Source organism: Balaenoptera ricei, chromosome 20 (assembly GCF_028023285.1).
Source record: "Balaenoptera ricei isolate mBalRic1 chromosome 20, mBalRic1.hap2, whole genome shotgun sequence".
Taxonomy (NCBI): Eukaryota; Metazoa; Chordata; class Mammalia; order Artiodactyla; family Balaenopteridae; genus Balaenoptera; species Balaenoptera ricei.
Genome location: NC_082658.1, coordinates 45,181,448 through 45,202,685, shown reverse-complemented (window position 1 = coordinate 45,202,685; position 21,238 = coordinate 45,181,448). Strand labels below are relative to the sequence as shown.

Sequence of the window (21,238 nt, the reverse complement as noted above, 5' to 3'; positions counted from 1 at the left end):
CATACTGTCTTGATTACTGTAGCTTTGTAGTATACTCTGAAGTCCGGGAGCCTGATTCCTCCAGCTCCGTTTTTCTTTCTCAAGATTGCTTTGGCTATTCGGGGTCTTTTGTGTTTCCAAACAAATTGTGAAATTTTTTGTTCTAGTTCTGTGAAAAATGCCATTGGTAGTTTGATAGGGATTGCAATGAATCTGTAGATTGCTTTGGGTAGTAGAGTCATTTTCACAATGTTGATTCTTCCAATCCAAGAACATGGTATATCTCTCCATCTCTTTGTATCATCTTTAATTTCTTTCATCAGTGTCTTATAGTTTTCTGCATACAGGTCTTTTGTCTCCTTAGGTAGGTTTATTCCTAGGTATTTTTATTCTTTTTGTTGCAATGGTAAATGGGAGTGTTTCCTTAATTTCTCTTTCAGATTTTTCATCGTTAGTGTATAGGAATACAAGAGATTTCTTTGCATTAATTTTGTCTCCTGCTACTTTACCAAATTCATTGATTAGCTCTAGTAGTTTTCTGGTATCATCTTTAGGATTCTCTATGTATAGTATATAGTATCATGTCATCTGCAAACAGTGACAGCTTTACTTCTTCTTTTCTGATTTGGATTCCTTTTATTTCTTTTTCTTCTCTGATTGCTGCAGCTAAAACTTCCAAAACTATGTTGAATAATAGTGGTGAGAGTGGACAACCTTGTCTTGTTCCTGATCTTAGTGGAAACGGTTTCAGTTTTTCACTATTGAGAACGATGTTGGCTGTGGGTTTGTCATATATGGCCTTTATTATGTTGAGGTAAGTTCCTTCTATGCCTATTTTCTGGAGGGTTTTTATCATAAATGGGTGTTGAATTTTGTCAAAAGCTTTTTCTGCATCTATTGAGATGATCATATGGTTTTTCTCCTTCAATTTGTTAATATGGTTTATCACATTGATTGATTTGTGTATATTGAAGAATCCTTGCATTCCTGGGATAAATCCCACTTGATCATGGTGTATGATCCTTTTAACGTGCTGTTGGATTCTGTTTGCTAGTATTTTGTTGAGGATTTTTGCATCTATGTTCATCAGTGATATTGGCCTGTAGTTTTCTTTCTTTGTGACATCTTTGTCTGGTTTTGATATCAGGGTGATGGTGGCCTCGTAGAATGAGTTTGGGAGTGTTCCTCCCTCTGCTGTATTTTGGAAGAGTTTGAGAAGGATAGGTGTTTTAGCTCTTCTCTAAATGTTTGATAGAATTCGCCTGTGAAGCCATCTGGTCCTGGGCTTTTGTTTGTTGGAAGATTTTTAATCACAGTCTCAATTTTTCACTGATACTCTTAATTTCAAAAATTCTTTGTTTTCTCTGTATTTCATTACTATTTCTTTAACTAATCTTTTCCTCAAGTAATATAATATTACTTGAAATAACTTGCTGTTAATCCCTTCCAGCGTATCTTCCATCTCAGACATTGTAGTTTTTATCTCTAGAAGCTCAATTTGGGTCTTTAAAAAATATGTTCCATGTCCACACGTTGAACATATGGGGTTTAGTTATAACTGTTTTAATGACCTTGTTGGCTATTTGTCCCATGTGTTAGTTCTGGGTTGGTTTCAATGGATTGATCATTCTCCTCATTATAGGTCATATTTTCTTGCTTCTTTGTATGTCTGGTAATATTTGATTGGATGCCAGACATTGTGAATTTTACCATGTTGGGTGTCAGGTATTTTTGTATTCCTATACATTTTCTGGAGATTTGTTCTGAGACACATTTAAGTCATTTGGAAATAGTTTGACCTTTTTGGGTTTTGCTTTAGGATTTGTTAGGTGGAAGGAGAGCAGCTTTTAGTCAGGGCTAATTATTCCCCACTACTGAGGCAAGACCCTTGTGGATACATTTCCCCGTGTCCCAGGAATTATGAGGGTTTCCAGGCTGGCTGGTAGGAATAGGCACTATCCCCAGCTCTGTGTGAGTGCCGGGCACTGCTCCTTCTAGCCCTCTTGGCTCATTCTTTCCCTGGCCTTGGGTAGTTTTCTCACATGCATACCCCAATCGGGAGCCTGAATTCTGAAGGGGGACCCTTCTATAGATCTTCAGGGTTCTCTCTCTGTGCCTTTCTCTCCTCTTTAATACTCTGTCTTGTGAACTCTAGCTGCCTTGGTCTTCCTGGACCCTCAGCAAAATGTCCTCAACTCAGGGCATCCCTGGGGCTCTGCCTGGGTCCCCCTGCAGGCACTGTGGCCTGGAAACTCTCTAAGGATGCAAGCTAGGGCTGTCATAGTGCTCAACATTTTTGTTTCCCATCTCTCTGGGATCACTGTTCTTTGTTGCCTAATATTCATAACACTTGAAAAAGTTTTTTTTTGGGGGGGGGCAGTTGTTTTAGGTGAGAGGATAAACCCACTCTATTACTATGTCTTGGATGGATGCCAGCATCAGAGTCTCTGCTGCCACCACCAGTCTAAGCCATCTCAACACCAGGCTCATTTTAATACCAGGACTTAAATGCTTTGCGCCAGTAAAGAGCGGATTTGAATCAGGTGTGCCCGACTCTGTGTCATCACCTCTCCATGCAGAAAAGAGTGATGGAGCTCCTTTACAATTGAAGTACTTGCATAGTTATTACCAAATCTGATTCTTTCAAGAGCCAAGTGAGATCAATAGGCATTATTAGTCCATCTGACAGGTAGAGAGTCTGAGGCCCAATGAGTATAGTGACCTGCCCATAGCTGCCTAGAGAATGAATGGCAGAGTCAGGATTATAACCGGGGCCTCTGTCCTCCAGTCTGGGGCTGTCTTTGTTGCTTCCTCTCTCCCTGCAAGGCAGCAGGGAGGGAGCTCAGCCTTCATTCCTGCTCTGCATCTGCATCTCCCCACTGGGAAGAAGATGAGTAATCCATCCTGCTGCTAGAAAACACACGGGAAAGCAGTGCACAATGAATGTAGTCCCAGGTGGGCCCCTTGTGCTGCCTAAATGCATAGCATGGACAGTACAATCCTGTGTTTTCTGACCGTTGCCATGGTGTGTGGACAAAATGGGAATGTGTTTCCTTGGAAAATTTCAACAGTGATTCATCCTCATTTCTACTAGGACCAATTGAAGAAATGGGTAATCCTGGGGGAATAGCCATAATATTAGCGATGCTTGCTACCCATCAGGAAGTGGGTTGCTGTCATCAAGTGGCTTCTTAAAAGCTTGTAAAATAAAGCAACATCAATCACATTTGAAGAGAAGCTGGCATCAGAAAGAGATATGGAGCTCTGAAACGGATTCTTCTTAATCGAGGGTCTCAGTTCCTTAGTTACTGGGAATTCTGCCTACACGAGTGGTCAGAAGGCCTGGCTCCTTTGGTGGCCTGTGAGGTCAGAGCAGGGTGTGGGGGGAAAGAGGGCAAGCTTTGGAAGCCGAAAGGTCTGGGTTTGGCATCTTAGTAGTGACATGCACTCTCCACTACTCTTTCCACTATTAAGCCTCAGTTGCTCCATCTGTAAGATGGGCACAGGGAAGCCCATTGCAAGGTGGTCGTGATGAGGCAGCCTGGATAAAGTGCCTGGTGCACAGTGCTCACTCACTTCCACCATCACACCCGTGGTCCTGAGAGTCTAAGGACGAAAAATGATGGTGTCCATTAGGGCATCTCCACTCTATGAACTGTGATGGAATGCTACCACTGACGTTAAAGAGATCTCACGACAGGAGAAGATGCTCATGGGAAGTGATGTTGAGGACAAAAGGAGAGAAGAAAATCCAAGTCCAACAAACAAATTGGACTAGAGATGATTGTCGGAACTTGCCCAACCAAAGTCCTCCTGAGAGGGCCCAGCCACCATGAGCTTGGGGCAAGCAGAGGTTATGAGGAGGTAAAACCATGTGTAAATGTGTCAGTTGGGTTAGGAATTCTGCCAGTAGGGAGACAGAGAAGACTGAGAGATGTGAGGACGTCACATGTGGCCTATGAAAGGAGAGAGAGAGAAAGAGTGACAGGGAGGGAGGGGGGAGGGGGGGAGGAGGAGACAAAGCAAGAGACACGCACAGATGGAGTAAGAAGAGAGAGCGGGTCCTTTGTTCTGGGTTTCAGATGCCACAGGCTGCGCCGTCTTTTCTCTCTATACGCCCTCCTGCAGGCTTCAGGAACCATGGCCCTTTCTTTGCGTTATCCTCTGAAGGCCATCTGTTCCCTGTAACCCAAAGAGCCCTAACTAAGGCAGAAACAAACAACAAAGCACACGGAGACCAAACGGCAAGGAAAGATACCAAAAGCATAACCATTCCTTCCTCTAAGTGGGGGTTCTATGGGTTATTTTTTCCTATTTTTTTGGTTTCCCCCCAAATCTTCTACGTTGAGCATGTATTAAGATCTCACTGGCCCACAGGACCCATAGCAGTTGCTGTTGTCTCTCTTTTGTGTCTATTTGTTGGCCATGTTCCTCCCTCCATCCTTTTTGGAGGCACTGTGCCTCTGTCTGAGTGGCCCCTTCCCCTTTCCCCAGGCCTTCTAGTAATTTCCATTTCCTGAGCTGACCTTCCTTCCCCTACACCTGGGGCTTCTCACAATACCTGCCTAGGAGGAGGCCTTGTTCCCTGTCTGGGTTCCTCCAAGCATGTCCTGTTCTGGACAAAATAAAAGCAGAGCACACCAGGGTAACTGAAGGCGGTATTTCTAAATTGTTCGAGTTCTAGGCTTTGGGGTCCAGCTGATCCCGATTCCAGGTTGTACTACTTCCTGGCTGTGTGTCCTTGGCAAGTTTCTTAACTTCTCTGTGCTCCAGTTTGATTTTCTGTAAAATGGTTTCCAATCATTTCTACCTTATTAGATTTGAGAAACACGCCCGAGATAATGGGTAGGATGCATTTAGAAAGGTTCTGGAATCAGTTCTGATCCCTTGAAAGCGGTTCTGGACTCAGTGTTTTCCACAGAGTGATGTCTCCCATGCTGTCGTATCTCCTCTGAGAGGCGGAGAGGCCCTGCCTGTGTTCTTCCTCACTGAGGTGCTAAACGTGGCTAAGCTCAGCTACCTCTCCTATATCTGCCATCACCAAGCACCAGAGTGTCCCCATCATCCTTTACCCTTTGGGTCATAGAAGCAGCTGTGCCAGCAGTGGGTCTGGGGTTTAAATTCAAGAGCACCCTGACCACCCCAGGTGAAGCACCGCCTGCCCTGGCTGGGTCTGTTCCTCCTGCTGGCTCCTTCCAGACCTTTTCTTGGAGGTCTGGGGGGCTGAGTTCAGTTCAGTTCAATACACATTGACTGAGGCCTTATCATGTACTGAGCACTGGGGCAGGTGTGGGGACATGCACAGGAGTGTCTCAGTCCCAGAGACAGATGCGTGAAGGGAAAGACCTGGAAGTATGGTACCTGTTGCCTTTATGGTGGGGCAGGGAGATGATGTCAAGCTCATAGCAGGGATGAAAACTGAGAGTGGGGACATCCCTCGGATGCACTGTTGAGGCAGGGAAGAGGAGAGCACAATCTTAGGAGCTACGGAATTAACAAGGCTAGCTATCAGTCTAATCCAACCTAATCAACCCAATCCAATCTAATTCAATCTCATCCAACCCATTGGACTAATTCAACCCATTCCATGTGGATGGGGGACCAGCATGGTGCCAGGTACCGTGCTCTTCAATCTTTGGGAACTGGGGACTCTGGCCCCAGGCCTGGGGGTAGGGTGGGGACACTTTTTGTTGTAAACTTCAAAACCAGACAAAAATCTTTACAAATTTTCTTTGCTAGAAGGGAAACTTCAGAGCTGCAGGCCTTTCCCTATGGCCTCTGCGTGTGCCGGGACCAGAAGCAGGGTCCGGTGGAGGCCGTCTGCTGGGGAAGGAACTGCAGGACCAGCCTGGAGGGGAGACTGTCACTGGCTGCAGGGAGTAGCGCCCCATCCCCGGTACGTGAGCCAGTCTGTTATAAATTTATTTATTTTATTCATTTATTTTTGGCTGCGTTGGGTCTTCGTTGCTGCGCGTGGGCTTTCTCTAGTTGCGGCGAGCAGGGGCTACTCTTCGTTGCGGTGTGCGGGTTTCTCATTGCGGTGGCTTCTCTCGTTGCGGAGCACGGGCTCTAGGCACGCGGGCTTCAGTAGTTGTGGCTCGCGGGCTCTAGAGCGCAGGCTCAGTAGTTGTGGCGCACGAGCTTAGTTGCTCCGAGGCATGTGGGGTCTTCCCGGAGCAGGGATCGAACCCGTGTCCCCTGCATTGGCAGGCGGATTCTTAACCACTGCACCACCAGGGAAGTCCCAGCCAGTCTGTTAGATGCCGGGTCCAAACCAGAAAACATACTTGTAAATAGCTGCATTACGCACGTCTTTAAAAGTTGCACAATTAATACATGAATACACAAGTGCATTCTCGTTATAAATATTCCTGGGATCCAGAAAAAGTGGAAAATCTTGCACACTCAGTTCTGTTCTTTTCCTCTGAGCAGCTGTCAGTATTTTTTAAATTCTCCAGAATTCTTCTGTGTGCTACCGTGTGTGCATACCTGTGCATTTATAAATATATAGTTTAGTTTAGTGTGGTGGTATTTTTAATACAAATGAGACCACACTGTATGTGTTGTTCTGACTTTTTTTTTTCACTTATCAATATGTCTTGGAAAATTTCCCCAAGGGACCTCCAGATCTTTCTTACCCATTTTAACTGTTGCAGGGGGTTGGGGGAAAAACACGTATGCATTTGCCCTCCTTAATTTAATCATCATTTCATTGATGAACTAAATTGTTTCTAAATTTTTACTCTCACAAAAATTGAGAGCTGCAGAAAAGACCTTCATCCATGCTTCTCGGGGTACATGTGTTAAGTATTTCTTTATGGCAGATTCCAAGAAGGAAAATTGCTCTCCTTTGAAGAGGAGGTGTGCTTTTTTATTTGAATGGATGCTGTTAAGCCCCCACCCACATCTCTAGCCCAAAAGGCCCTAGCAGTTTACACTCCACTCAACAGCTGTCTTGTCTGCCCTCTCCAGAGATGGGTGTCGTCTTTTCTGGGGCCCTGCTCCCCTTCTGCTTGTTCCTTTCACAGTCTTCTTGGCTCTCCTAGAGACCTTGGCCAAATGCTATCTTCCCGTCCTTTGTCACCTAATTGTGTCAAAGGACTGGGTGTGCTATCTTAAAACATAAAACATGGGACTTCCCTGGTGGTTCCCTGGTTAAGACTCCATGCTTCCATTGCAGGGGGGATGGGTTCGACCCCTGGTCAGGGAACTAAGATCTCACGTGCTGCATGGCATGGCCAAAAAAAATAAAAAATAAAAAGCAGATAAATCGAGGAGTGATGACTCTCATTTAGGAATGACTTTTTTGTTCCATGATAGGATGTGCTGCAGGGTTTGAATCAATTCATTAACCAATATTGATTCACTCTGCAATTAATTAATTAATTAATTAATTGATTGATTTACAGCATTAGGGTCTGTGCTAGTTGCTCAGAGTCCTTGCCTTCAGACAGCATACTCTCATTGATGGAGGAAGACAAGCAAATAACTTGGGTTATTCAGGTAACTTTGTATTAACAGCCAGATGGCTGTTGTTAAAATGTTTTAAATGACAAAAGGAGATAGACCTCAGTAGGTGAGAAACTGGAGATATTTTAGGCTAGAGCTAACAGATTAGCGCTAAAATTTACTTGCCCACGGCGAATGGTTACAGGGGCTGTTCAGTCCACTTGTAATAACATAAACAAACGTTCGGACTTCGCCATCCCTGGAGGGCAACAGTTGTTTTCAGGAGGAAGGAGGAGGGGAGAAATAGGAAATAGATGTCTTTCCCAGGCCCCCTTTCCCCTGCCCTTGCCAAGGCAATCTGACCATCAGCAGGACTGTTCACATTCATTCATTCATACATTCATTCTGGTTGATATTTCTAAAAGATTTGTTTGTGACTGTCTAGCCTTCCCAGTTGGCCAGAAAAAGCTTTCAGCCTGCATAAGGAGGTGTCCTCTACAGGTTTTTTTTTTTTTTTTTTTTTTGCCCTATATATAAAAACAACAGGAATCGGAAACCAAGGCCACCCTGTTCAGAGTTCAGATGGTGCTCATGAATCAAAAGAGAACGTGGTACTGGGTAGCATGACCCAACCAAAGAATGTTCTGATTTATTAACTTGTCTCCTGAGTAAGAAAAAGTAGGTGAGTCAACAGACAGTAGGTCTCCTTTCCTCTGCTGGGTCTGAGGAGGAAATAAGCCACTGAGAGATAAGCAACTGGCTTCTGATGTCAGAGCTAGTGCAGAGAGGATCCAGGAGAAACTAGTTCTGCCCTGATGGATGCTGGTGAGAGTGGGTACCACAAAGTTCTGGACTTTGGACCCAGACTGCAGCTGCCGTGTCAGTTAGTACCATTTTTGGTTCATCCCTTTTTTTCCCCATGCACTCAGTAAAAAGACTTTTTTTTTTTTTTTTCAGTTCTTAGTGTTAAAGACTGTTGAATTCGGTTACATCATCTCTGAAGGCTAAGCATAGCGGAAATGGATTGTAAATTATTGAAGTTAGCCCTCAGAGATCATTCTACAACATTCCATCCAACCATCTTTCCATTTAAGAATTATAAGACCTAATATTTTCCCTTAAGAAGTTTACAATATACTGGGGGCTTATTACACAGACACGTATAGCTCTTAATCTGTGATTGATTGTCTGCCTCTCCTGCTAGACTGTAAGCTCTGAGAAGAACCAGGTCAGTCCTGTCCATTACTGTATCCCTCATGCCTAACACAGTGCCTGGCACACAGCTAATGCTCAATAAATGAATGAGTCAGCAGGAAATGATCAAGGAATGGGGCTGGTAGGCAGCGGGGCTGCTGGAGAGTAGTGGGGTTTAGTCACTGGAAAAAGTGATGGCCAGAGCCAGGATGTGGAATTTGGACTTTATTTTCTAGGTTGGGAAAGGCATTAATGGGTCTTAAGCAAGAGAGTGAGATGATAAAGTAGGCTCTTTCTCTTTCATACATTCATTGAGTCATTCATTCCATTCAATACAATTATCAAGCATCTTCTATATGCAAGGCACTATACAAAATGCTGAAATACAAAGAACAGAAATAAGATGGAGTCATATCCTCAGAGAGCCCACAATCTGGTAGGGAGACAGATAGGTAAACAGATGATTATCATGTGTAAATTTTATGCCAGAGATTCACACGGAATACTCCAGGGTGGCCTTCTGGATGAGGGAACATTAGAGCTGAATCTCGAAGGACTCATACAAATTAGGTGAAGAAAGGGTGGGAAGGGTGTTGCTGGCAGGGAGAGAGAGGAGAGAGCATGTGATGCTTGGGAATAACTGCACACAGTTTAGGAGAGCTGGTGCTTTGCGTGGGAGGCCGGGGGAGTCGAGGAAGATGCTGCTGAAAGGTAGGCAGCAGCCAGAACAGAAAGGGCTGTGAAGAGGGTCCTGGAATTTATCCTCGAAGAAATGAGCGAGGGAGATGCTCAGATTCTTGTTGATGCAGACAATGGATTGGAGAGGGACAAGGTGGGCGGCAGGGAGACCAGCCAGGCAGCTGCTGTTCTTACCCAGGAGAGAGACCATGAAGGACTGAATTAAAGTAGCGTCTGGGGTGGGCGATAGTGATAGCTAGCGTTTATCGAGCACTTGCTGGATGCCAGAACTGTTCTGCGCATACGCATTAACTCACTTAGCCTTCTAGCCACCCTCTGGGATAGAAACCATCATTATTCCCATTTTACAGATGAGGAAATGAGGCACAGGGTCACCATCTAGGGAGTGCGTATTTGTACTCAGGCCATTTACAGGGTTGGGGGACCGTGGCTGGGGGAGCAGTTTTGGGGTGGAGGTGTGGGGCAGGGGAAGAGGATGAGTTCAGTTTAGACTTTTGATTTGAGAAGCCCACGGGACTCCGAGGGGAGGCACTCGGCAGTACCTGGAGTCCTGGGTTGGGGGTCAGGAAAGAGATCTGGGCTGGGGGTAGTGCTTTGAAAGTCATGGTAAAGGGTGAGCTCATTCAAGGAAATTGCAGAATGGGACAAGCCAAAACCAGCATCCTGGGACGCCCATCATCTCAGGGGTGAACAGAGAAGGAATTGTTTATGAAGATGACTCAGGAGGAGCAAGCAGAGAGCTGGGAAGAAAACCAGACCAGAGTGGGGAGAAACAGGTCTCAGGGAGGGCGTGGCCAACAGTCCACATGCTGCTGGGAAACCAGGTGGCATGAAGTGAGGAGTGTCCTTACCGACAAAGATTGGGTTTGGCCACAAAGATTTCATGGGCCACCTTGATGACAAAGAGTTTCTGTGGGATGCTAGAGGTGGGCCGGGAAGTGAAAGGGAGGTGAGGAAGTAGAGAGAAGCAATTCTAGACAACTCTTTGGAGACTCTTTTAGGGAGGGAAGGAGGAGGAGAGGCTGCAAGGCAGAGAGTAGGCAAAATAGAGTGATTTTACCTCTTTCTAATACTTAAGCATTTTTTTTAAAACATCTTCATTGGAGTATAATTGCTTTACAATGGTGTGTTAGTTTCTGTTTTATAACAAAGTGAATCAGCTATACATATACATATATCCCCATACCTTAAGCATGTTTTATTTACTTTGAGATTTCCCCCAACAGAGCTGAGCACATTTGCTCATCCTAGCCAAGCAACACTTCTTTTCTTTTTAAGGACCCTTTTCCTTCCTCCTCTACGCCCTGTCATCACCTCCACCTTGACAAAAACAAACTCTCATTGTGCAGGAAAAAAAGGTGAAAACCTGACTCTTGGCAAAACCATCTGGGGATCTGAAGATATTTCTCCCTTCGAGGAGGAGTGGCAACAAGTGAGGAAGTAGCTAAGCTAGTAGATGCTTAATTGATTCTTATTTTCATCTATGTATGGGAAACACTATTCCCTGTTGAGCATGGAGGGATGGCCACACAGCAGGCTATCCTGCCTCCTGGTGCCTCCCCGGCCCTTTCTAGAGCAAAACTGGATGTTACCATGTTTGTGCGGCTCCAGCTTTGACAGTTTGGAAGTTGCTGAAGGCAGATGGAACAAATTCTCTCCTCTGCCTTGAAAAACACAACTGGGCAAGCCTCCATTTTTAACGGGGCCCGTGAAGCATATTAAGGACCATGGATCTGGCTGTCAGATTGACAAATGAGTCTTCTCTTTTTTTTTTTTTTTTTTTTAAATGGGAATTATTTATTTATTTATTTATGGCTGTGTTGGGTTTTCGCTTCTGTGCGAGGGCTTTCTCTACCTGCGGCAAGTGGGGGCCACTCTTCATTGCAGTGTGCGGGCCTCTCACTATCGCGGCCTCTCTTGTTGCGGAGCACAGGCTCCAGACACACAGGCTCAGTAGCTGTGGCTCACGGGCCCAGTTGCTCCGCGGCATGTGGGATCTCCCCAGACCAGGGCTCGAACCCGTGTCCCCTGCATTAGCAGGCAGACTCCCAACCACTGCGCCACCAGGGAAGCCCCGAGTCTTCTCTTTTGAAAGGCACTTAGGAAGTTGTATTTGGAAGCTTGAGAGGAGCTGTGAAAAGCATTTGGGGGCACCCCACCCAACATCTGGGCCTTTTTAATTTGGGGGTAGAGGCGGGGATACTGTTTCTCGTTGTGAGCCATGGTGGGATTCCCTCCAAATGTTGGAGATGCGGCCAACCTACGCTGATGGTAAAGGCTTAGGCTTCTGTAGGAGCCGACTGTGCCCACACAGCCTGCCAGTGACCTAACTGGGGCCGGCGGGACCCAAACATTTGTTTGCCTTGTGTATCTACAGCCCCAAATAGGCTAGCGAGCAGCTGCTTGATGCAGGGTGTGCTGTGACCGTGGGCATCCTCGTGGTACTCTGGATACAGCCCAAGTGAGGAACCAATACACAGCCCAGGTTGTGGAATTGGAAACCTTCTCATTCCCAATGGCTCCAGACTGGTAGTAATAGGGCTTCCTGGTGAGAACGGGGTATATCTGGGCAGTGATTAGCAACTCTGGTTCCCCAAGGCATTTCCGAGACCCTCGAATATAAACGCAGGGCCACGTTTCCCTGAAAACTTTCTGAACAACGAGGCTGGTGGCCAACCGACTGCCCAGGGTCTGCAGATTCATTCTCAGTCCCACCAAGAAGTATGGGCAGGGCGGTTGAATAAAGATTTGATGGACACATTGGATAAACATTTAGCAAACAAGACTCACCGCCAGGCTCTTTGAGGAGGAAGTGGGAGATGATGAAAGTTTCCTTATATCAAATCATGGCTGGAAGTCCCAGCAGGATGAGCCATCGCCTTCAGTTAGGGGCAAAGAGTCCGACTGGTGATGTCAACGTTGAAGATGCTGTGCTCTTACTACATGAATGTCCCGGATTTTCTCTTTCACATATATTCGCTCACTCGTTTAATTCTCCCCATGGTCCAGAGTTCGGTGAGGACCTTCCCATCTGTTCCACCCACTCTCGTGCACACAGATGGCTTCCGGATCTCTGCCTCCAGCCCTGACCCCTTTCACGAGCTTTTGCTTTGTTTAGGCTCTCTAAGTGCGCAGCCAGAAATGATACAGACACCATCATCCATCTCAGGCTGGCTCCACAGTCTCAGGGAGAAGGAGGGCCCCCAGGGCAGATTTTATTGGGAGTTTTGGCAGGTGGGGGAAGGGGGGAGGCAGGGAGAGCCCTGGAGCGCAGCATCTGAGCGCTCTTTGGGCCCAGAGTGCAGATTTGAGTATTAGTGTATAATTCATTCTTTCAATCCTGCACATTTACTGAGCTCATATCTAAGCAAGGCACAGGGGAGAGAGAATCCGAGAGACACCATCCTTGGTCTCAGGGAGCTCCCAGCCTAAGTGAGCCAAGGGCTGATGGAGGCTGAGAAAGACAGTTCATAAGAGGCAGGCGTAGGGGCAGGGGTGCACAAGGGGAGGTAAATTCTGCAAGGAGAGTTTTATATCTCTTAGGAGTGGAATAAAATTGCCAAGAAACCTGCTTGATTCTGTGAGCGCTCCAAAGCGGGACCAGGTCTCCCTCATCTTCATCTTCCCAGCAAAGTAGGTGCTCAGTGAATATTTGCTGAAGGAATAAATGAACGTATAAGGTGTTATATGGAGCGACTAGCTGCTCCTTGGAGGGTGGCAGGACAGGACGGGGAAGGTCTTCTTAGAGACTGTGCTCTTTGAGCAGTAGCTAGAAATAGGACTAGGCCTTTGCCAGGTAGGTAAGACCGGGAAGGGATGCTGGGCATAAGGAACAGTGGGGGCAAATGCACAGAGGCAGGCATCAGAGAGCATGGTGCATTTGGTGGATGGTTCTCCGACACTGGGACGCAGGGGACACGCTAGTCAACCATGGGCAGTTGATGAGGCTGGAGAGGTGGGCAGGGGCCAGGCTGAACAGGACCTCGGACGCCATTCTAAGGGGTGGGGCTTTTGCAAATTACAGGAAGCCCAGGAATTTAAGGGTTTTAAGTAGGGCAGCCATGTGGCCGCCATGTGTGTGGCCTGGGGAAGGGGCACGACCAAGGAGCACGGGCAGAGCCTCTCTTCTAAAGTTTTAGGTTGGCTACATACCCCAACCCCTGCTTCTCACTAGTAGGAACCCAGGTTCCGCCTCTCAGACCAGGGCAGGGGGGTTTATCTCACACGTCCTTGCCACCATGGACCTTAACAGCACCCCACGCCAGCTGGCATGAAGGAGGGAGTCTGCAGGTGGCAGAGTAGGTGCAAAACTGCTATCGCCCAAACTTCCACGTGGTTCCTGTGTGCTTGAGTGACCCCCAGGCTGCGAACGCTGGACGCCCTTCGAGGTCACCTAACCCAAGCCCTTCCATTCTATGGATGGGAACACTGAGGCCCAGGGACGGAGGCAACCTGTCCAAGTTCTCATGGCGCAGTCAGGACTAGAATCCAGGCCTGTGGGCTCCCTGTCTGGTTTTCTCTCCCCAGATAGATCTGTGCTCAAAGCTGAGTCCTGCAGTTCCCTTAGCTCGGTGACCTGAAGCAAGTGACTTGGTTGTGCAGTTTTGTCATCTGGAACGTGGCATAACAATATCTCCCTTTTGGGGTTGTTGTGGGGAATAAATGAAATAATGCAGGTCAAGTGTCTCTGCAGCTTAATGCCTGGCGGGGAGTGTGCGCTCAGGTAGAAGGAACTGCTCTCTCCCTCTGGGTTCTGTTTCTGCTCCCAGCGTGTTATCCCACTGCCTGTCTCTGGTGGTGGGGGTCCTGGGATGGTGCAGGGGCTCCTACAGCAGCTGAGCCAGGGGGGCACTTCTCAGATTGTCCAAGGAAGGCAGGGGCATACCTTGGCTTATTTGGGTTTAGGGCAAATACAGATGTAAAAAAGCAATCTTTGGTCTGGGTCACAGCCCAATGGTGTGTTCTTTTGGATGACAAAGTAAAGTGAAAAATATTGAGAGAAGTGCGTGTGTAATTTTGCACGGGTGGGATGACTTTACCAGGCAAGAGGACTTTCCCGTTTACAAAGGGATTCACGGCAGGAGTCCCGTAAGTTACCAGTTCCATTCAGGGCTTTCACTCAGGAGTCAATTTCCCTAGCATGATTCACACCAAGTTTCTAGGAAAGGGCCTTCTGCCCGCCAAATAGTCTTGTCATCTTTCAAGATTCCCTTGAGCTTTGAGCTGAAGCAGCAGAATCTTGGAATGGGAACAGTGTAGCCGCTATAGGTTGTAAGACCACCATGATTTTATGTGCCATCAAGAAAGAAAAAGCATCGTCAGTTGTAATGGACATGCAACAAGCCCCAATTTCAGAAATGTTAAAACGTGAAAAAAATATGCATCTTAGAATCAATGTTTGAGAACCAGGGTCAGCTGGATAGGTTAGTACTAATGGCAGAGTGAGAATATACCAGTGGGGGCCAATCCCCAAATTGTACTTGGCTTAAGATTATTTAACGGTTATTTTTCCTATGTGAAAGAAACCACTAATACGTAAGTTCTCTGAGGCCAGACACTGGGTCTGTTTCGCTCACCATCGTATCCCTATCGCTTCACCCATAGTAGGTGTTCAACAAATATTTGCTCAACAAGTAAAATAAAACAAAGCCGCATTATAAGACATGTGGCAAACCCAGACAAGAAAACAAATCATTCAGAATTCCCCCACTGTGGGTATTTTGCCTTATTTCCTTCGAGTCTTATTTCCTATGAATATGCTCTTTTATATATGTGTAAACATAATGTATTATTAGATTTAGCTCCACGATGTGTCTTTGTATTTCTCTATTGATATGAATGAAATGATGAAATGAGATGATGTGGAAATGTTTTGAAGACTGTAAAATGTTTAACCAAATATCTTATTATTACTTATAATAACCATAGCAATGCTAATATGAATGAGGCTGATTTTCTGAAAATATACTTCAAAGCCAACAATGAATTTGTCCTCTGAAGCTGGGAATACATTCTGTCCCTGATCGCCACGGGGAGTCCCTCTGTTTCATGTTGGGAAGAGAAAGAGACTTAAGGGTTCTGAGAAGTTATCAGCTCCAGCTTCCCACCAGGCCCAGCAATTTCTTTGATGTCAGTAACGGGGGGTCAGTGTTGGGTGGGGAGGACAGAGCACACCTCTCAAGCCAATGACACAGCAGCCTACAGAGAGCTTCCTTCTCTCCAACCTTCGCTAGCGGTGAGATGAAGTTACCCTGTGGGTTTCAAGGAAGGCTGTTCACTTCCTCTGCATGGTAATAGCAATGTGGACACCAGAGAGGTGTCAGTACAGGTAAGTCATGCAGGAGCAGAGGGGTGGTTACTTTCCACAAACCACAAAATCAGATTTGCATTGGAAAACCAGCCCACAATTCACCATTAGATAGTCAAAGAATTCATGGACACACTTATTAGTCTAACCCGTGCCTGGTTCTTCGAAGGGAGGTAGATTGACTCACATCACACACAAAAGGGAGGACTAGCCAGCCTCCTCTGTGCCCTCTTCTCCATGAGGCCTCAACCTTGGCCTACAAAGACTTGGACAAACACTAACATAGTTTCCTTCCTTCTTTTCTTTTCTTCCTTCCTTCCTCCCTCCCTCCTTCTCTCTCTCTCTTTCCTTCTTTCTTTCTCCCTTCCTTCCTTCCTTCCTTCCTTCCTTCTTTCTTTCTTTCTTTCTCTCTCTCTCTCTCTTTCTTTCTTTCTTCCTTCCTTTCTTTCTTCCTTGTCATTAGCACTTCATTTTCATTGAAATGGATAGTTTAGATGAAGAACAGAACTAGAATAGTGTTAACAATCGACTTCTGAAAAATCACACTTGTATAAAGGAAATAAAAAAGGCCAGCAGAAATCCAAAAAAGGTGCAGCTTGTATTATTGCACTTGGATGAAGTATGCTGTTCAGGGTAGCGTAATACAACTTAGGCCACACAAGCCCAGGAGGAGGAGACAAACAGAGGGCAAAACTCCAGGTAGTATTTATTCTGGATTCTCCAGTGAGCTCAAGAATATTTGGTATTTTTGAAACATTCAACTAAAGTTCTTTACGAAAATGACTGTGTCTTCAACACGTTTTTACACTAACATAGTTTCTCACAGCTCAAAGCCAAATCCCTGGGATGACCCTAGCCCCCTTAAAGTCCCTGCCTGAGAACTCAAGACTGCCAAAAGAATTTACTGTTTGTTTGTTCCTGCCAAGACCAAAAGGTAGGGCCCCTGTCTCCCTGTCTCTGCAGGAGGAGAGAAGCCTAACTATGATGGGGTCCTATTAGCAGACTCGGATGGGTTCCACATGCACTGACCCCCACCCCCCCCTAACTTCCGGCTTTTTGTAATGTTTCATTTCCCTGACTCTGCTCAGGCACCCTCTCTCCCCCCAACCCTTCCCCTCATTTTCCCTTTAAAACACCAAGTGCCTTCTGCACAAATCGAAGTTGAGTTCAGTTCAGGCTGAACCCTCTTCCCTACTGCAATAGTATATTACTGATTAAATCTGTCCTTGCTGCTTTGTTTATCTGACAGTACTTAAAGGAAGGCTTGCTACTACACCCAGGCTAATAGCTTGGGCTCCGGGCTCTCTGCACACCTTGACCTGCTAGCCTGCGTTCACGCTTCCTGATTCAAATCCTCAGCCTTGAACTTGGCTCCGTGCTGCCTGCTTCATGCCTTCCTTCTTTGTCCTCTAGGATGAAGTTTCCTGGTTGTTCCACCAGGCCCCCACCTTGCACGCTCTTGAATACGCCACTTCTGCCTACACTGCGTGCCTCTATCTCTGAGCCCCTTAGCTGCCGGGCCAACCTCCCAGCCTTCTCTACCCCGGTCTCAGAGCCACCATCCCACCTGCTACATGTTGCGGAGGAGGCTGACCTTGATCTTTAGCAACTGCCCAGGCGTTAAGTACAGGGAATAGTTCACGAGGCCTGCGCCATCCATGTTCTCCCAGAGATCCAAAACTACAGCTCGCTTAGAGAGTTAAAACCAGTTTCCAGTACAGAAGATCGCTTTATAAAATGGCTAAGGAACTGTGATCTGTACTGGATGAAAGATGATTTGGGCCAAATTTTCAAAACAAGCGGAGCTCCTAAGTTACGTGTGTATCTCTTTGCTGACTGCTCCTCCCGTTCTCCGGATTCTCCTTTCCTCACACCCTAGAGCTGGGCTCCCTGTCGCTCATTCACCTCATTGTTTGCTCCAGGCCTCCCAGGGCACGTTGTCTTGGGTGACCTGGTTTAGGACTCCCTCAGAGTCATAGGCTCTCCAGCTTTTATTCTAGGCAAACCAGGAGATAAGAGAAAAAAAAGCAACCCCATGTCTCTCTGCAGTCCTGTTCTGAGGCTTCCTCCCCACTGAGAATTTACAAAGGTCTCCCTTCTGAGGTGTGTAAGCCATGTCACATCTGTGCCAGACCTCGCTTCATGGACGCACAGAGTTGATGCAGAAGCCCTGGCTGGCTGGGAGGGTCCCTCCCCTGGTGCTAAATCAGAGAGCAGACAGGAACCCATGAAGCGGCTTCCCTCCACTTAAACTCCGTTACAGGAGAGATGCTCCATCCCTGTTCCTTTTTGCAGGCCACTTGGCTTTGTATTAACACAGTGACGAAACATACCAAACCCTGATGAGCAATTTCCCTCAGTATCCACTGGACTCCCACCCCACCCCCCGCAAAGATTTTTTTCCCAGAATGTTTTCGGAAAAAAAAAAACCCCAACCAGTTCAGTGGAAAAGCAAATAAGCTGGGTTTCCCTCATGCCCTATTGCAGAAACCGACAGGCGGTACAGGAGAATTGGATTACAGAGGTTAGCCTGATACATTTCTCCAATTTCAGGGTGAGTCTCTTTACTGAGCCCAGCCCTGCTCCAGCCTCCTGGGTGGATTCGGAGCCTTCCAGGAGTGGGAATCCCATTTCTCCTCCTCACGCGGCAGGTGGCTGGGAGAGGCCAAGGACCACTGATCCAGAGAGCCCTGGGGACTTACCCTCTGCTCCTGTGTGGCCACGAAAGTCTGGAACCCTGGTGCCACCCCAAAGCCCAGCTCTTGGATGAAAGGCGGCTCAGACTGACTGTGGATCTGAACCTTCACGCCTGCTTCAAACGTCGTTTCCTCTGAAAGAACAAAGATGGACAGAGCCATGGGTCAATGATAACAGATGCTCATGGAGTCCTGGGACTGAAAAGCTCAAAAGGATGCTGGAAAGGCCCCACGGTAGGCAGGATCATGGCCCCCCAGAGATGTGCACATCCTCATCCCTGGAGACTGTGGCTATGTTACCTTACACTGGTGAAAGGGATGTTGCAGATGTAACTAAGGATTTTGAGGTGGGGAGATTGTCCTTGGTTATCCAGGTGGCCCAGTGGGATCACAAGGGTCCTTACAAGAGGGAAGCAGGAGGATCAGAGTCAGAGAGATGTGGAAAAATCGATGCTGCTGGCTTTGAAGATGGAGGAAGGAAGGATCCATAAGCCCAGGGATGCAGGCAGCTTCCAGAAGCTGGAAAAGGCAAGGGAATGGATTTCCCCTAGAGCCTCTAGAAGGAATGCAGCCCTGCTGACACCTTAAAATACATTTTTGACTTCTGGCTTCCAGAGCTGTAAGATAATAAATTCGTGTTGCTTGATGCAATCTGATGCAATCAGATTGTTGTGGCAATCTGTTAGAGTAGCAATCAGAAATGAATTCAGGTCAGCTAGGCCAATCAACTTTTTGCTTCAATCTCCAAAACTATAGAATGGGATTATGAAGTGAGTGAAGCACCTATTCTCTTTATTTACTAACTTCTCTACTGAGTCATGAGCTGAGGCGAGGAGATCAGGAGAAGGAAAACATGATGATACAGCAGCTGAAATAAAAATACGGGGCTTTCCTGTAAGCCCCTTGGAGCTGCAGGAGATGGGCAACTAGAAGAGAAGCTTCTCCCCTTCTGTTCTTTGGCAGGAGAAACGGCCCTCGGCAGTGGGGGGCGGGGGGAGGGACAGCAGAAAGGGACGGGATGGCAGAGCGTGGCTCATCCTATATGTTGGTGCTCATAATTGGCGGGAAGTGCACCTATGGGATCTATCAGCCTTTCCTGGGTCTCCTTCTCTGTCTTATTCTTTGCAAACAGCCTGAAGCATGAGTTTTCCAAAATGCAAATCTGAGGCACTTATAAGGAGCCCAATCTCCTCCACCTGCCCCCGTTCCAGCCTTGCTCTGGGCAGCCCTCTGCTTCGTGGCACTACGTGTTCCAACCCACCAGGGCCACCAGATTGGTTGTCACTGATCCCTGCTCTACATGGACGCACATGCATCTCCTTCTGCCTGGAATGTCTTTTACTCGGTCCACCCGACCATCTCCCTTCTCATCACTGAAGATTCAGCCCCCAGCCCCAGCCAGAGCCACTCCTTCTCCTGTTTGGTTGTATTCTTCACATACGCCTGGTAAAGCCTCTGCCACACCACGTCATAATCCTTTATCTCACTGTCTTTTCCACAAGGCTGAGCATCGTGAGGCCAAGTTCAGGGCTTTCTCTCTGGATCTCAAAGGCCCTGCACACGGCTGGGCATCTTGCAGGCACCCAGGGAACGCCTGTTGCACGAACGAGTGAGAGATTTGTGACTCCAACCTTTACTCACTTATTAATGGGCAAGGCCAATCTAGAATCCACATCAAGGAGTATTCTGAAACTAGAGAATAGGGAGAGGATGGGTAAATGCAGAAATCAGGGAAGATGCGGGGAGATGGAGGTCAGAGGTCAAGGAGGGGGTGTGTGTCAGCACCAGGGCCATAGCGTAGGGAGAGTTTGGGGACACGCTCTAAAGCTGGCACAGAAGAGAAAGGCGAGGAGGAGGGAAGGGCTGGAGCCATGCACGTGAATGCGCAGGACCCGGGTCAGCCTGGGGGCCAGCGACCGAGGCAGGGGGAGGCATCCAGAGCTGGGTGAGAATTCCAAGGTCGGGGGCACAGGCCAAGGCTGAGTAGGCAGACAGGGGCCAGAGGAAGAACAGGCAGGGCTCTCACCATCTAGACGAGGAATCCAGTGGCTGACATGAGGTTTAGGCAAAAGAGAGCCTCAGCCAGGAATCCTTTCATACACATCTTTGTGGAGCAGGAGAGAATCCCGTGAAACCCACGAACACCTCCCCCTTTCCTCCAGCAGAGTCAACTCTTCCGCCATCTCTTTACCCAGATCGCTGCATCCAAACTCTTGCCCCTACGTCCCTGCGCGCCTATGGTTTTGTGTCCATCTCTCCCATGGGTGGTGGGTGCCTCAAGAGAGGAGAGTGCTGCTTGCTCAGTCCGGTGCCCATTGCCCAGCCGGGGGCTTGGCCCACAGGTACATCAGGGAGGGGGCTGAGGGAGAGGGAGGATGGGGGAGATGAAGAAGACTGAGTGGCCAGCTTTCAGTGGCTGTGTGTTCTAAGGTCCGCCCGAGAGAGGGCTTGAGGAGAGGCCAAGGAGCCCAGAGAACAGGCTTTGATGGGGGGGAGAAGTGAACACACAGTGATACTGGGATATAGGGATGCCCATGCTTGGTTGAATGAAAAGCACGTTCAGTGAGCTGGAGGGGGCGGGAGAGGAGAGATGCCAAAGCGCGTTTTCCAGAGCTAGTGAAGCTGTGTGCCTGCGATATTAAGTGAGCTTAAGAAACCTTAGAGCCAGTAGGACAGGCTCGAAGGAGGTACCTGTGGTTACAGGGAGAAATGAGAAACAGGGCCTTGGTGTGAGCAATGAGCAGAGAGGACAGCCAGGCGTGCCTGTGCTAGTGAGAGCCACCCAAGGCTACTCAGACTGGGTTAGGGTTCAGATGGGGAGTGTATTCAAGAAGCAGCAGGGGCTGGAGCAGAGTAAATTCCTAAAGTGTTCTCATATCATTGCAAACATGGATGGGCATGCAATCTGATGGGC

The 21,238-nt window shown here is 47.5% G+C and overlaps 1 protein-coding gene across 2 annotated transcripts in view; it reads right to left on the bottom strand.

Moving 5' to 3' along the window:
* The window catches only part of ASIC2 (acid sensing ion channel subunit 2), a 1,027,155-nt gene that overhangs the window by 45,443 nt on the left and 960,474 nt on the right, over positions 1 to 21,238 (bottom strand). For both annotated transcript variants that reach the window (XM_059907612.1, XM_059907611.1), the window contains exon 3: positions 18,331 to 18,458. In XM_059907612.1, the coding sequence (XP_059763595.1) occupies positions 18,331 to 18,458 (128 nt within the window). The remainder of the gene's footprint in view (positions 1 to 18,330; positions 18,459 to 21,238) is intronic.